Source organism: Ptychodera flava, chromosome 13 (assembly GCF_041260155.1).
Source record: "Ptychodera flava strain L36383 chromosome 13, AS_Pfla_20210202, whole genome shotgun sequence".
Lineage (NCBI taxonomy): Eukaryota > Metazoa > Hemichordata > Enteropneusta > Ptychoderidae > Ptychodera > Ptychodera flava.
Genome location: NC_091940.1, coordinates 3,788,537 through 3,806,152, shown reverse-complemented (window position 1 = coordinate 3,806,152; position 17,616 = coordinate 3,788,537). Strand labels below are relative to the sequence as shown.

The following is a 17,616-nucleotide window of genomic DNA, read 5'->3' as shown; positions in this document are numbered from 1 at the left end:
CACGATTGAAGTGGTTTACATAAACTTCATACAAACCGTGCTTATGAAGGGATTATCAAATTTAAAGGCAACCGATTTATCTCCTCCGATCCACTGAGACACCCTTGCTGCTATTGTTTGTATTTTACCCTTAAGTGTGGTAAGGTCACGGATCGCTGGTACCACGCATATCTACCTGATAGGCTCAATAAAGTGACCCGGATATAAATCCAAAGGTACATGAGTGACTTAAATCTGCATTGCTTCGGAAGCAAGGTGAAGGTATGGTTCTGTTCATATAATATGTTTAACCATGTCGTTTCATTCGGAGTAAATCTTTGTAACAAGAACGTCAAAGACGATGTCCAGTCAAAAGTTTGTGATGTGATCGGTACAATCAATCTAGAGTACAATATAAACTGTATGTTACTAGGGTAAAGAGTACTCTTGTATAGTGGTCAGGGTGTAGATGTATGCATTTACAAGTCACTTTTAGTTTGTTTTGACGATACACTATCACAGTCAAGATGAATCGAATCTACCAGGATCTCCTGTAACCATGGACATCACAAAATGATGGCCGCTTTTCACCCAGTCGACACTTATGTTAAGTGTTGCAATGCTAAGTCTAATCCGATGCTCTATTCATATTTCTAGTCATGTCGGCTACGTTATTGGTGGTTTCCGGGTTCAAAGGTTTGGTACATACGGTTAATTCACGAGTCGGAAAAATGTAGGTCAAGAGTCACATTCACATCAGGTGCAACCAACGAACAATGCACTTTTAAATGGCTCTTTACTACGGCACGATATATTGTGCATGTCAAGTACTGTGAACTGACTAATTTTAAGTCATGAGGTAATTAATTAGCTGTTCATAATTTGCCCTCTCACCGAAAATGTTTCAACTTACCCTCCCGCACTTAAACTTCATTTTTACCCACTCCCCACTTATTTTGCCTGTTTCCTCTTTCCACTGAAGCTCCCCGCCCTATGGCAAGAAAAACTTGCCGATTTCCCCTGCCCTCGAAAAAATTCCCCTCAATATTTGTCATTCCATTTCCCCTGCGGACATGAAGCTACCCTACTCTGAGATGAAAAAACCTATCGATTTTCCCTGCCCAGTGAAAAAATTTCCCCTGAAAATTAACATCCCCATGCAGGCCACACACTGCATTGGCCTTCTACCGGAAACACCATGGCTCAACTTCCCCAGTAGCTTCCCCTCTCTCCCCGTTTTTTTACCAAGCCCGTCCCCGGGACAATCAACAAATATCTGCCCTGCCCGACAAAAAATCTAAATTTTGCTCCCTTGCCACCTAAAATATGTCCCCTGCCCAAGCAAAATTAAAATTTCCCTGCCCTCAAAAATTGCTCCCGGACTAGCTTTTTCAATGAATAGCTCCGTTGGCTGCACCTGTCACATGACTAAACTTGACAAAGGGACTTTCTAGTACTTGAACGTATACGTACATTATGGTATTTATGAAGGCCGTTCGTATGCAAACCTAATCATGTCTACAGTTTTTGATTTCCTGAACACAATGTTTATGGTCTGTTAGCCCTTTCACTCAATATGCATAGTACATTACTATGAACGAAGATAATGCTGATCACAAACCCATCCGGTAAATGGTTAGGAAAACACCACCTTTTCGCTACAGTGGTACAGAAATAGAAATAAGGCAATCAATATATTGTATGTACTTCCGTAATAAATTGAAAGCGATGAATTCATGATACAAATGTTACAAAAACAGACGAACAGACAAACTACAGAATCCTATTATTTGTTTGGAAAAAAAATTATTTTACTTTATTACACTCGTACGTTTCAAGGTAGATTAGTTCACTAAATGACATGCCCGGCAAATACAGCTAATTTGTAGTACGTAAATATTTTCGATTCTCTTTTACAGGCCCAAATACGTTGTTCAGTCTCGATGGTGACACTCATATGTAATCACAACAATAATTTATTTTGTGATTTTTAGCGTAATATAGTATATATCGTACGGTTTGAAATGGATATCACTTTCAAAATTATTTGGGGGTAAATAATCTGACTCAGAGAATTTTTCCTGGAAAACAACATTTAAAAAAGTATAGCTGCAAGCCGCTGAAGCCTTTATACACAGTACAAGCTTCAGACCTTAGATTTTGAACTACATACATGCCCTTATGCCATCTTCGTGTCTCTACACACAGAACGTCGCCAACTCCGGAGCTTATTTTATTTCTTGAAGTATATCGGTGTTCCCGAAGCAGACCATGGCTACAAGCACACGGGAGTCACGGTTGCCCAGCGATGTCAGCGCCGATGCAACAGAGGGTAAGCCTTCAATATCGTTTCGATTGATTCATGCTCTGAGACTCCACTGTCATTGCCGTTGATATGCTCGACTGTAATCGAATTACAATTTCAATATATTGATGTAGTGATGCAGATTGAAAGAATTTCATTCTTAAAGCTTGCCGACTGAATCTCTGATATATGCAAGAGGGTTTCTTTGATTCCATAGAAAAGGTTGAAAGCATTGGTCATAGTGTGCCTTATAACTTAATTAAGACGTATCATTTATATCATTCGTGAACATTAACAGTCACGTGATATGATATTTAGGTTAGGTCGGTCTATGGGCAAGAAATAACGCACTTAATTCTTTAGCTTAGTTTTTCTAACGTTACGTATTCCGATACCATCACTGCCGATTTGTCATTTATGTCACCCAGTTTTGTTTCCTGTAAGAATTTGCCTTCTCCCTAGACTCTATAAATATATAGACAACCAAAACAATCACACTGTTCATATTTCAACCTGGCAAACTCTGGTATATGTTGTCACCACAACAGTTGAGAAGTTATCAATGCTTGCTCTCAGATCAATTCGTAATTTGTCTTCTCTTTCTTGAAATGTTCCAGCGCCATGGTCGCATGGATCTTTGAAACTGCGAATAGGATGTCAAGAACTCAGAGATCTTCAAAAGCAAGGAGATGACCAGCAGAAAGAAGAACACTGAGAGGAATTTTTAGTGCCTTGCAGAAAAAATCTCAGGACCAGACAGATCCCGAAGTTTACAATGTTGACGTGTTTGGTGAATACGTGATGATCGAGTTAGTGTTCAGATCAAGGACAACGGCAACAGATTTCGTAACTGTAAGTATATGTGTAGAAAGAGAAGCATGTCTGAATGTATTGGTACACCGTGCAAACCCAGCCAACACACCGGAACAAACTGCCATACACGGTAACAAAAGTACATTTCCATGTTTGACACAAAGTAATTCTTACTTAGCATAAGTAACGTTTTTCCTAAAACTCGGCGCAAGGTGGTGTTGTACAGCAGTATTGTCATCAAAGATGACCCTGCACTCTAGACTATTTATTATCAAAGAGCTGTGAATCTACAGTTTTGTGTGATATACCAATAGTTTATTCGATGGGCGAAGGGATACATATTTGAAATTAAAATAAATTTAAAAAAAATTGGCATTATGAAATGTAAGCATATTGCAAAGCGATGGTTTTATCACTTGTTTCATACAAACAATGCCTTGGTGCTGAATTTCGAGCCAATAAGCGATCAGGTCTCTAATATCATCATGAAATATAAGCTGGCTGCGTAATGCACGGATTTTTCAATGTTGGATATGCTAACCCTAAAACGAAAATCAAGTGAAGAAATTTGACGGTATTTCATTATTGTTTCTTCGATTTCGACATGAAAATTCGGTAGGCCTGAGAGTGCCACGGATTAATTTTGCTTAGCATAATTCTCATTCTTACATGACAGGAATGAAAAACTGACATGCAAAAAGTGATAAAAATCATGATAAGTAAAATTGAAATGACTCTCATTTCAAGTGTAATAGATTTATTTCAAACAAATCGTTGTTTTTGTTTCATATTCAATGAATAAAATTTGAAAATATCACAAAATTAATCTTTGCAAAAAGTGATGTAGAGCAACATACGCTGTGTTATGTATAACGTCCTCTTCAAATGTCTAAAGTTCAATTATAGGACCTTGCAACTCACCCTTCAAATTATTTCAAATTTTGGGAGTGATACCTCATTTGTCTTTGTCAAAACGTTTGGAAACGAATCTCATTAGCATTCAAACGAAACAAATACTATTATTCATCATTATGATATGCCATAGGAGGCAACAATTACGTCTTTTAAGTACCTTGTCGTTTTTTTCATTTAATTTGAGAGGGATGCTTAATTTTCTTTCATCGACAGGGTTTCTTTGAAAGCTGTAAACCGAAGAGTGCTTTGCAGACACATTTAGCGGTGCGCATAACATCCTGTGACATTCTCAAGGCAGAAACACTTATAACTTCTTCTGCCGGCATAGACGCAGCTGTCAGTTTGATAGGAACGGTAAGATGACTTGAAACTATAACATCTTGTGTAAAGTGAACGTTTGTATCAAACGTATTGAAAGTTCTCAGTACTTCCACGAGTCGCTATATTAAAGTGTACCATGCAGTGTTATGCTCTTCAAGAAAGTGAAACTTTAAAATTAAAGCTGGGAAAGAGAGTCTCCGACCCTTGCTGATATGGCTACGTTCACAAAAAACACAAAGGTGCCGGAGGACTTTGGGAGAGGGATCGAAAATTTTTGGGGTAGTAGGGGGACTTGAAAGTTTTGCTCTGCTCATAGGGGGACCTGAATTTTTTTGGTTCCCTTTTACTTTTTATATTTTCCGATTTCAAGGTTTGGAAGGTAATTCAGTGAAAAATGAATACCATTTATCATCCACTGTTCCAATGTTAGTTATAAACAAATCTACAACCATTTTGTCGCATTTCATGACTTTTATTTCGAAAAATCTAAACGTATGATTTTTCGTTTAAAACATCAAAGTGGGCCTAGTAACGGGGCAGAAGCTGCAACTGCTGATAATTTTTCAATATTTCTATGAAAATATCAAACAGTTTTGCTGTCTCTTACATACAGCATGCTGAAACACGCAATATTCACTTTGTCGACAAAGCCTGTATATACAAAAATGTATTGGATGATAATCAAATTAGAGTCCAGACTGAAAGTAATTTGTCATTGATACAAATGCGGGGTACATATCCACACGCTGTGATAGCAAGCTGAATACTGGACAATTCAACATGCTGTAGGGAGTAGAACAAGAACGCAGTTGTATAAACTGAACAAAAATATTGTCAAAATTATCAAAGTTAATACAGCTACTGCCTACGGGTAGTGTCACTATCAGATACTACCCTGCTACTGCAGTGTCACTGTCACTGCATACCTGAACATGTAATGACAGAGACAGCTCTGACTCTTATGTAGTAGAAGAAAGAGTTTGGGTCAAATGACGCTCTTACATTGAAACATAATTGTAGTACACAAGATCAGGCCTGACAGTAACACGTGGAAGACAAGGAGACTTGAAAGTTATCAGGGATTTTTGAATTCTGGCATATGAGAATAATCAAATACTAAAGAAAAAAGGTGGGGTCATCTTGCTTGATTTTTAAATTTTCACATTCTCATTTTAAAATAACACCAAAGTAAAAGTTCGAACTGTAAAGATTCTACTTTAAACGAATATTAAATGTGTGACTAAATGGAATTATTCAATTTTTACTAAATTTTCGATTACACCAAAATTTCACAGATTAAAATGTTTATTTCATGTAATATTTTAACTTTCCAGTATTGTCAATTTTGAGTAGCATCTAAGTCACATATGTCTTGACCTTTTGAAAAATATTTTTTGGTAGGTCTAAGTGCACATTTCTTCACAATTGGCAAAATGTAGCCAGGAATTCACAATTTGTATACTCATGAATTTCATTTTGTGTGCTCTTCAAAAGGTGCCATTGACCTAGCCAGAGTTAATTATAATTAACTCAAGTAGCCTTACACTGATAAATCCAAAAAGTCCACTGATGCATATAAAAATGAATCAGTTCAAGAATCCGCCTTAGCTATATGGCTCTGCAAACTGCTAATAACAGCAGTGTAAAACATTTGCGAGCAGAACTGCCCAATACATGTCATATAGACGGGCGACTTGAAATGTTTTGAGGGTGTCGAGGGAGTCCTGAAAAAAAAAAAGATTTCAATCGCGATTCCTCCAGCCCCGTCACCGTTATTGTTGAACGCAGTCTAAATCAGCATATCTTGTAAGACTCTTCGTTAGTCTTATTTACATTTTACATGAGCATCTCAACAGAACTTTATATACATAAGGGATAAATTTAGTAAATTTAAACGATATTTTCAAATTGCAATTGACAATCAATCACTTTGTAAGACTTTTTATTGCCACTTCTTCGTCAAAGTCCGACACTACTTATTTTTTAAAAATACTATCAACATTGCTGCTACCGATATCTATTTCTACTACCACCATCATTACAACTAACACCAGTATGTCAGATATGTCTATCACAACGCAGCTACTGTCACCACTACTGCCAGAACCACTTCATCAATGTTCGTACAACCATAATTTGCTACTCTTATTTACACTGCCATCACAACTACCACTATTGTATAGATTCTACTACCACGACCACCCCAACTGCTACAACCAACACACAACCACGTTATCTACCTGTTATTATCACTCATTTAAGTAGAAATAAATCTTGGGTTTCCGGTAACTGACCTGTCTCATAGGTTTCTTCGCCCTTTTCATTTTCAAAAGATTCAATATCCATATTAGAAGCATTTTTGAAAATTCGTCATTTTCCTTTGGAAGAGAAAAAAAAGACATTATGAACATTGTTTAGCTATCGACATACCTATTTCTGAAGGGCATGTTACCGCAAATAATATTTTTGGCAGATGTCGGTAAGAGGGACGTATATCCATTACTTATACAAATCATCATCAGTACTACATCAAACATCAATGTCGCCAACACTTCTGATAACACGACTTTTGGTGCTGCTCACTTACTAATGATACTTAATCAGAAATAGTTGTATATACTGTATTCTCTACTGTAGGGGTCGATTCCAATTGCAAAGGGTCAGGGGGTTGCTGATTTATGTGAGAAAATGGCGAACATGAACTTGAAGACTTGTCCATCTGCTGAAGATATCCGGGATTATGGTGAGAAGATTCACGTAGTCTTACAGACCGTCCACGTGACGGCATTCTGAAGGAAAACGGAAACTCATTAGTTAACCCAAAATTGAGGAAAAGGGGCTTGGTTTATTTTATTGCCGCGCTCCATGAAAACAAGAAAATGGGACATTTTTTCAAAGGCTGGTCCGTGAAAGAATTAGAATATCTCTTTTAAGCCTGGTGAAAAATAATTTTCTTAAATGTACAGCCATGCCAATGCTAACTTTAAAAAATTCTGTTTTAAATAATGACGTCATCGTGTACTACTTCTTTTACCAAAACTCGTCACGATTATGCAGGCCGTAATGAAGGCAAGCTATTACAAAACAACAATACTGTACTACATTGATGTGATAAACAATCTCATTGCTCTACACAACTTGGCATGGGATAGCTGTAACTGTATTTGTAATTCTCTCTCCCTCTCGTAAATTTTGCAAAACGGGGGTGTTTTTGGTTTATTTTTCCCTCATATTTCTCTAAATTAGGGTGTCTTTTTGTTGAAAAATCCCTGGCAACGGCTGCTTTGAAATTTTGCGGAACAAACATGGGTACCCAGCCATTGCCATCGCCGGGACAGAGCGTGCAGTTTTGTAATCCACCGTTGACTTATAAAAAAACAAAAATATTTAGCATCGTGAGTTACAATGACAAACTGGATAAAGATGTTTTACACGTATAACATTCATAGGCAGATTAGTCTCAATTTTCCACGCAGTGTTATCTTATTCTGTTGATATCAGAATGGTCAGAGGACGTTGTTCATACAATTCCAATTTTCACCCGAAGTGACGCCTGTTGACCCCCTCCATGGGGATAGAAGTTACCGTAACAGTTGCATCATGTTCTCCAATCATACGTTATTTTGTGTTATTATCGTTAACCGTTTTGTCTCTCTATCGCCCTCCTAGACTCACTCGACCAAGTAATAACCAAAGAACAACATCTAGAGTTCGGCAGGCTCGTTGGTGTGAGCGATGGAAAAAGTAGCGCAACAGCTTAATGCCTTAGGCTGTACATTTCTCACCGACGCGGCCATCGACACTATTGAAGCCGATAACAGAGGTACAGAAGAACAAGCATATCAGATGGTGAGAAAATACATCGACTCCGAAGGATCGAAGGCCACGCTGGCACGTCTCGTTCGTGCCATGGACAAGTGTGGCTACAGCAACAAGCCACACGGTTAATAAACACATAATTAGACGCATATCAGATCTTATAAACCGTAACCTTTCCTTTTAAATCCTATTGCAATTTATCTTCCTCCTTAAGGTAATATGCACCTCGAAAGTGAAAGACTTAAACTTTTGCTCAAACTTTCCTCAGTGAAACTTTCAACCATTCTCTTACCAAAGCAAGAATAAAAATCAGGGGTCACCGTGCAAACTTTGGTACTAGAGAGACAAATAACTTGTAATTTCTCGACATTTGAAATCCAAAATGGCCGCCATCCCTGTGTTAACTCTATGAGAAATAATAAAATTTTCGAGTTTCGAAAAACTAAGACGGTGAAAACTTTTCTTTCGCCAAGAGCTTCAAAATGAGCCCCCACAAGTGGTAGGTCAGAAGAAAATTGATAAAATTTGAAGGCCTGAATTTCTGTCCCCGAGGTGCATTCTACCTTAAGCAGTACTGAGTAGAACCTTAACTGTACGTATTCTGTGCATATGCCAAAGCATAGACCTTAAGGGTCTATGGCCAAAGTGAAGGGATGAACGACAAAATGAAACTCTGATCATACGTTATTACTTTGAGTTTATTTAGCTGCTCAGTTATTGATTCACTGTGCATCTCAACGACGTAGTTAATTTCTTAATTGTAGGCGAATTAAGCCAATGTAATTGACAGATAGGTCTAGAAGACAATTTAACATTGTTTTCCCTATACTGTAAATTAACCAATACATATATTTACTAATGCCTTAGTTCAATGAAAGAATATTCACTGTGATATTAGCATTGCAAAATACAAAGAGTTACAAAGACAGTGTAAAGCCTTTAGTAAACCCAAATTAGCCATGTATAATACCTCATGTTAAGTTACACACTCCGGTTAGCTACAGATGAAGCACTCAGAGAAGTACATAAAGTGAAAAAGAGTATGTTCACTGGAAGTTAGAAAGTCCCAATGGCTGACCGCTTAAATCGACTGACTGATTATAGAGTTATGTAACTTTCTCAAGTAACATGCATTTGTATTTATGCAACATTTTGGAAAGTGCTCAATTAAATTGTATATTATCATGCTGAATACAGACTAGACTGAAAGATTCCGTCGCATGCGGGCGCTCTGCGACCTACGACCCTTTCAGTCTAAATACAGACTTGCAATAATATAATTTTCTACAAGCTTCTACAAGCAATTATTTTGCATAATAGTGTTTGTATTTAAGTTAACCCATATGTTGGTGTAAGCAATATATCTGTACCAAATGCATCAAATTTGATGCCGTCACTATTGATATACAGCCCAATTACAACAATTATTGTGTTGCTGTTGTTGCTTTTGTTGTAATACTACCATGAAATATGCAAATCAGGACTTAGATGTCATAACACTTTCGAGGTCTTTTACTATACTGCTGCCTTGTACATCAGTTCTTTCAAAATTGTTTGATTCTAGTCAAATTCCTTCTGACTGGATTTGATTTCCGATTCCCAAAAATAAAAGTGGCGATGCTTAGGTGCCTTTGAATTATAGGGATATAAGCTTGCAATAAGCTGTAGCGAAGTTGTATAACTCGTTATTGAACAATAGAATAAAGGAATACTTTGATAGAAGAACATTTTGGTTGATGAACAGAACGGGTTTTGGAGTGACAGATCCTGTAGAGTTCACATTTTTACATTAACTATCATTATCAGGAAGAGATTGTCAACTGGTCTTCCTACTTCTGCTACCTTTATTGATTTGAAACAAAAACCCTTTGACTGTATGTAGCAAGACTAGCACTTCTGTCTAAATTAATAACTCGTGGCATTGATAATAGCATAAAGGCGATGTATTTTGGAATCATGTTTTGTGTTAAGGTTAATGATATGTATACAGATTGGTTTGCCACAAATATTGGGTCTGACGAGGGGACAATTTGTCTCCTTCCTTATTTGCATTCTATATTAATGACCAAGTGACTGAGCTTCAATTATTGAGCAAAGGTATATTTATTGAAGACCATAATGTATGTATACCATTATATGCCGATGACATCGTTGTAATATCTTATAATGAAGCAGATATGCAATCCATGCTTGATCATGTGAGTAATTGGTGCTCTCGGTGGCGTCTATTAATCAATAATAGCAAATCAAATGTCGTCCATTTCAAGAAAGAAATTACCACATGAAGTGTATTTGATTTTCATATTGGGGAAAATTCAGTTGATTATCTCCATTTCTGTAGCTTCTGAAGCTTTGTCTCAAATCGTCAACGGAGCATTGGGTGCTTTGAATTCAAAAGTTTAAGTTCTCAAAAATATTGGGTTTGAATCTCATACAAAATTATATAATGCAGATATGACCCCAATATTAGACTACAGTTGTGCAGTTTGGGGGTTTGAAAAGCATAAAAATGTTACGTTGTTCAGAACATAGTATTCAGAGTTTATTTGGGAGTTATCAGATTTACGCCAACGAATTCATGTAGAAATCACGAAACTGGCCTACATGGTTCATTATAGAATAGACTTGTTACTTTGTATGAAAAAAGGCTTACAAAAAAAAGAGTTTTCTTATTGAATTTTGAGATTTGTAAGATCTTTTGAATATTTTGATATTTTGAATTTAAATATGGATAATTTAGTGTACATTTATATTTCCATGGTTAATAGAATGAATTTGTCTATCCTTGAGTCTGAGTCGCAGCTGTAAAATGTCTTTAAAGCTAAATATGGAGCGGAATGTTCCTTGATATTAAATCTATCTCGTTTGTAACGATCACTGATTGCACTAATTCATGCTGGAATGCTGCCTCTACAGATTGAAACTGGAAAGTTACGCCATGACAATTAGGCTTTTTTAATTGTCAGAGTAATTCTATTGAAAATGAGATTCACTTTCTGATTTACTGTACATGTTAGGATGATTTACGAGCAATATGTGTATCTTACGTTTTAGTTAGTAATATTCCAGATACTGAAATGTTTGAAATGCGGCTAAATTTATTGAAAAAGCATTTCTACGAATAAAAGACAGTTATAAACGCTCTTAACATGATCTTTCTGCTTTGCTTTCGATTTTGTAATCTCTTTGTCGCTGTGTATTGTATTCCCTTTTGTCTCTATTTCCAAAGTGACATATCAGAGGTTATCATATGCTCCATCTTTTTACAGAATGTGTAATTTGACCTCATGTCACTATAATAAGCTAAACCATATCTTTGTTTCAACATCATATATAACAGTTTAATAAACTTTATAAGTGCTTTCATTTATGAAAATGCCTTTCCTACAATCGAGGATTTTAGAACCGTGGCTTTTTTATCTTGTTACCTGATCTGTTCGGTATTGATTCACGATTAACAGTAAGCTTGTTGTTCATACATGCATTATTTTTACTGTCAACGGCCAAGCTTTCCTGAGTCAGTTGTATTCGTACAGAAGGAAACTGGCATCGTCCCCAAAGCATTTCACAAGTCAACTGAATTATCACTAAGTATTTGCAACTCAAAAAAAATCGTGGAGCCAAAAGCAAATCCTAACTGTACGGTTTATTCATGCATCGGCAGTGTGATTCGAGTTTTGATAAAATTTACATCTATCGTTCACACGAAATCTTTATGATAAACATGTAAGTTTCATCTAAGATATAAATCTAACATTTCAACACTTGTGAATTCCTTTCACTAGCTTGTTTACGATATCTGACATTGTACCTGTCGTTTAGTGGCCCAAAACCTCCACAGCTGATATCCCCCCCCCAAAGTATACGAGACATAAAACGCGTGATTTCAATCATGTGATAGATGATATGAATTGAATAAACAATTCATCTCATCATAAACATCGATACAGCTCTTCATCTTCCATTTTCATGTCACAATATTTGAAAGTCACTGTGACACGATACAAACCAATCACGTTCATGTTTCCCCATGAAGTATTATCCAATATTAATTTAAAGACATTTAGACATATGTTCTTTTCGTCCAGATTTCGTAAACATCCTCGTAAATCGTTATTACCGCGTGTATTTGCCGCCAATATGGTATGTGCCCGGTTTGTATGCAAATCGACATATAATTGAGATCTTTTTGTTCTAATTTATAATTTTACAGATGACTCAATGACCGCTGGGTGCATTAACCTTCGTGTGACTCGTAGATAAATTTTCTTTCGAAACAGAGTAAAGGCGTTTCTGTTCGCTAATTTAGAGGGTTGCCTGGTTTTTTACATTGGGGAATGAATACTGCCTAAATTTTATATTTTATTTAGTTTATATTCTGGTGGTCAACATGCTCAGAACAGTTAAAATGTACCTGTAAACAGCACTGCGTTTTTGGCATCGGCATGTTTTATGAACTTGGCTTCATTTAGCCCAATAACATTTTCGAGTTTGCAATTGCGTAAACTGTTAGAAAAAGATCTAGAAAAATAAGCAATGTATCAGAGCATAGGAACACGTGTTCAAAGATAACAAATTGTATCTTTAAATAAAACTTGAATAAATATGTAACATGCATCTATGTCAGCTTGTGGAAGTGTCATAGGTATAACGGAAAGAGACAAAATACTTTGCCAATGTCAATAAACTTGGATTAGGCCTAGTTGACTCCCCTGCAAGACTGAAAACCAGAGTTTCCCAAGTCCAATTCCTCAAAGATGTCTTCGTTTCATCCTCTTATACGCTGTCATAAAATTGCATAATTCCGTCGGATTTCCTCTCCTTCATTTAAATTCGCCAAAGTGTAAATGGTAGCCTATTCCTCTCTAAAGCCTTTCACCGCCATGGTTGGCCAAACCCATTGTTATCAAGGGTGAGTAAAGGAAAGGACGAGGATCATGGCAAAATGTTAAAAAGTCATGAAAATGTCTAAAACAGACAAAATTTAATTAAAATACCAAGAAAGTGCTGAATCAGTTCCTATCACTCTCATTTCAGATAGTGAAAATTCAAGGACCAGACTCGGTCTTTGTCACTGCTATACCACTGCCTTAATCATCACTACCACCATCACCAGCATCACTACTGCTGCCACTGTCACCAACATCTTACTTATCATCATATGCCTCAGACTCCTCCTCTCACTCCTTCCCCTCCTCCTACTTCTCTTTTTCCTCTCCCCCAAATCATCATCACCATCATCATCTTCATCAACATCATCAACGGTAGGCCTATATGTTCTATTGGCAAACTGTTATTTCAGTTAAAACGTGGTAAGACTATTGAGCTCTCTATAAAGCTGTTTATGATGACATGTTCATTAATTTTTACTACACGTACGCGACATTTGGTATTGCTTTCAGAAATGCGCAAAAAATTTTGTTGCATGGCTGTAGGGCCTAGGTCTAGTGTTTAGCCTAAGGGACTGGACATAAATTACAGGGGGGGTGGGCCGGTGTTTTTCGAAACACCGCTGCGTCAAAAAGAATGACCCTTCAAAAGTTCCATGCACAAAAATTAGTGACCCTCCCCCTTATCCGTGCATGAAAATAAGTGACCCTCCCCTGTTACTCAATACCCCCAAACAAACCACAATGCGTTCAAGACCTCCTTCCAACTTGCTATACTTTTGAAGTCCCCTCCCAAAAGGAAGGCAAAATGCGGCCGATATAACGCTTTGTCCAAAAATATTAAATCACATGTGTGTGATAATTCATGTAAATGTACTTTGCTTGAAGCGGCAGATAAAAAGTGCATGCATTTACAAAAAATGTAATTTTAGATTTCATCGATAATGTCGATTCACTATGCATGGCAGCCTATGATGAAACTATGAATATTTTTTCCCAATACAAAACTAGGTAAATCTGTGCATTTATGTACACCTAATTATTAGTATTAATGTTTATGACTAGACTACAGTGGTTTCAAGTCTATGGTTGTGCAAGAAATTTGTTTTTGGAATTTCACTGAAATGTCCATTCACTATGCATTGCAGCCTATGATGAAACTATGAATATTTTTTTTAAATACAAAACTAAGTAAATCTGTGCATTTATGTACACCTAATTATAAGTATTAATGTTCATGATTAGACTACAGTTGTTTCAAGTCAATGGTTGTGCAAGAAATTTGATTTTGGAATTTCACTGAAATGTCCATTCACTGTGCATGGCAGCCTATGATGAAACTATGAATATTATTTTTCCAATACAAAACTAGATAAATCTGTGCATTTATGTACACCTAATTATTAGTATTAATGTTCATGACTAGACTACAGTGGTTTCAAGTCTATGGTTGTGCAAGAAATTTGATTTTGGAATTTCACCGAAATGTTGATTCACTATACATTGTAGGCTAAGAGGAAACTACAAATAACTCATAGGTTATCTGATCCTAAATTGTTATTCAAAAGTTGTTCGACCTGAAGCTTCCAGTTGTTATTGATGACATTTTGCACTATTCTGAATAGTTTGTATTCTGTCAATGTCCTCAAAAAATGAAAAATGTACATACAGCTTCATGAACATTTGACACCGACCTATACCCAATGTATTGTCAATGGGAGAATGATATTTAAAGCTCATTATAGGGGACAGGTTATATGTACAATAGAGGAGTTGGATAAGTAGAAATCATGACAACTGAAATCAATGTGGCTGCTTGGATCATCAATATATTACTTATTATACCCTTAAACTTGCGCCCGAAGGAAATGGAATGACAGAAAATGAAAGTGCCAGGAGGTATGTTTTCTTTTTTCAGTGTTCCATATATTCTTTAATACGTGCGTATGCAATTTCAGCTTTGATGCATAAAAAAGGTGACCCTCCCCCATTGGCTCGCACAAAATTTTATGACCCTTCAAAAATGCTTGCGCGAAAAATGGCAACCCACCCCAAAAAACACCGGCCCACCCCCCCCCCTCCTGTAATTTGTGTCCAGTCCCAAATTGCAACGTTTAGTCTGAGTTGTCAACAAGTTTAGTTTTTGTCGCTTTTTATGTGTAATTTTCAAAATTAAATTAATAAGACAGCCTATTTGTCATTTGGCTCGACATGAGTTGTGCCTGATCACGCCTGATTATCATGGCAGACCGTTATATACCTGAGTACCATAGGAAAGCATGGCAAACGTGCATGTATATCGCCAGCAGGTGGATGTCAAAACGAAAGAAAAACGAAAACCTTCACCCGACGATAGGCCTATATTAAAACAAAACAGATCCTGATGGAAATTCCAGGGAAAAAATATATTCGCCACACAATTTTCCAAATTTTTATTCTAACCCCCCTCCCGAATCAAATAGTATGGGCCTAACTCCGGTAATATCATCGGGTATATCTTGGCGGGCCAATCTCTGCGAAGCCAGAGTCCCACCGCGCCGCGCCGGCTCACCATACACCCACGCAGAGCCTGACGCCCGGGACATCGGGAGTAAAAGCGCTTGGTACTCAGTGGCTGACCGCCATGCGCTATTGCTGTTATCTTCTGCTTATAAGGGATGGACCATTAGATCTTGGGAGGGGGGGTGGTCACAATGAAATTGTGAAAATTTTTTTTTTACTATTGTAAATTTCTGAATTTTTTTTTTTCCAATTGAGATTAGCTGTGCAAATTTTTTTTTTCAGAGTAAATTTTCAGATTTATAATTTTTTTTTAGTTCGTCGCTGTCTGAAGATAAAGAGGGCAAAGATGTGGTGCCAAGCACCACAAGCGGCCACGAAGCGGTCACGGCGGGGGGGGGGGGGAGGTCAGGAGAGGGGTGTCCCCTTGCTGCTGTTGGAGCTTTTGAAATATAGAGATTAAAATGGTGTTATTTGGTGGCACTTGGGGAGTACTTTTGCGGGGGGAGGTCAGGAGGGGGTGTCCCCCTCCTGCCGTTGGAGCTTTTGAAAAATAGAGATTAAAATGGTGTTATTTGGTGGCACTTGGGGAGTATTTTTGCGGGGGGAGGGCAGGAGGGGGGGTGTCCCCCTCCTGCCGTTGGAGCTTTTGAAAAATAGAGATTATAATGGTGTTATTTGGTGGCACTTGGGGAGTATTTTTGCGGGGGGAGGTCGGGGGGGGGGTGTCCCCCCTCCTGCTGTTGGAGCTTTTGAAAAATAGAGATAAAAATGGTGTTATTTTGGTTTACTATTTTGGTTTCCTGGCTTCCCTTTCTACTGCGTGGTGAAATGCCTACATTCACCCCACCAAACATCATGCATATTTCATGATTTACAATTAATTTTGACAAGCTGAGAAGCTAAAATAAGCTAAATAATATAGTTAAAATTGCATATTTGTGTTTTTAGAGCAATTGATGCACTCTTTTGATCAAAACATCTATTTCTCTGTAGCAGCATGTCCAAATTGATTGGATGTGTATAGATGTGTTGAAATTTCAATATTTGTCTGAAAGGGCTTGTCCAATTTCTTTGAAATTTGCTACACAAAAACGATTATTCATGCAGATTTATTCAGTATTTGCTATCGAGAAACTTCCAAAGTTCAACCCTTTTGTGTGTTTTTGTGTTGGGATTTGTTGGATAGATGGCATTCTACGTACGGTAGTGTATTGTTGAATGTTAAAACATGTGTTGCTGTTGTTTTTTGAGGCTGTTTTTTGAGAAAAAAAGAATTGAAAATGCCTTTTTAAAAGCAAAATAACACATAATGACTTGATATGTTGTTTTATCATTATTGACGTGTTTCTACTTGTTCACCCATTCTTGCATTCATCATTGCAATAAAATGCTGTGAAAAAAATGAAACTGATGTGAGCCTGCATCTGTTTACCTTGATCTTAAAAGGCAAATACAACTTTCTGTCTTGACAACCATACCATAGTTTCAATGTTTTACCTAGTGTACCTGCTTGGTTTGTACGCAGGAAACAAGTAGAAAACAGGCTCTATAATTTCATAATTTTCAAGTGATCAGAATACAAAAGTCCTGAAAAGCTAAGATAATCACAACTTCCAGTATAAGGATACAGTCACTCTAAATGTATAAATTACAATGAAAAATGTGCCTGGAGGATGTACTAAAAAATACAGAAAGTTGCTTTCAGTCGGTAAAATCTAAAAAAAATTCAAAATTTTAAAGACTTTTGCAGATTTTTTTTTACGCCTTTGTCTCCCGATTTATTTATTTTTATTTTGCAAACTAGTTTGAAGATTTTTTTTTTCTAACTTTTTGCTCTGAAAATTTTTTTTTCTGTTTTTGACCACCCCCCCTCCCAAGATCTAATGGTCCGTCCCTAACTGAATACAATGGGCGGGTAAAATCAAGAGTATTTCAGTTCAAACATGGAGCTAAATTTGTGAACTTTAATTCAATACTCAAAATCCCAAATTTGTTTTGCATTTGACCTTAGACACGCGCGTGATTAATGAATATGTATGAGTCCTGCGGAAATCCCTTGAACGGCCGAACAGG

General features: G+C 37.0%; 1 protein-coding gene across 1 annotated transcript; it reads left to right on the top strand.

Annotated features, from left to right (window-relative positions):
- Window positions 1–150: 150 nt before the first annotated feature.
- LOC139147130 (uncharacterized) lies at window positions 151–11,312 on the top strand. The gene is made up of 6 exons (XM_070718035.1): window positions 151–261; window positions 2,188–2,311; window positions 2,902–3,136; window positions 4,226–4,366; window positions 6,971–7,076; window positions 8,003–11,312. Exons 3-6 carry the CDS (start codon window positions 3,086–3,088, stop codon window positions 8,092–8,094), a joined length of 390 nt encoding a protein of 129 aa, XP_070574136.1. The 5' UTR covers window positions 151–261; window positions 2,188–2,311; window positions 2,902–3,085; the 3' UTR covers window positions 8,095–11,312.
- Window positions 11,313–17,616: the final 6,304 nt, after the last annotated feature.

Bases quoted from the DNA above. Each gene is read 5' to 3' on its own strand.
- LOC139147130 (XM_070718035.1), top strand. From the start codon at position 3,086: ATGATCGAGTTAGTGTTCAGATCAAGGACAACGGCAACAGATTTCGTA. The intron at 4,367-6,970 runs GTAAGATGACTT...TCTCTACTGTAG, and splicing joins CTGTCAGTTTGATAGGAACG to GGGTCGATTCCAATTGCAAA. The intron at 7,077-8,002 runs GTGAGAAGATTC...TCGCCCTCCTAG, and splicing joins TGAAGATATCCGGGATTATG to ACTCACTCGACCAAGTAATA.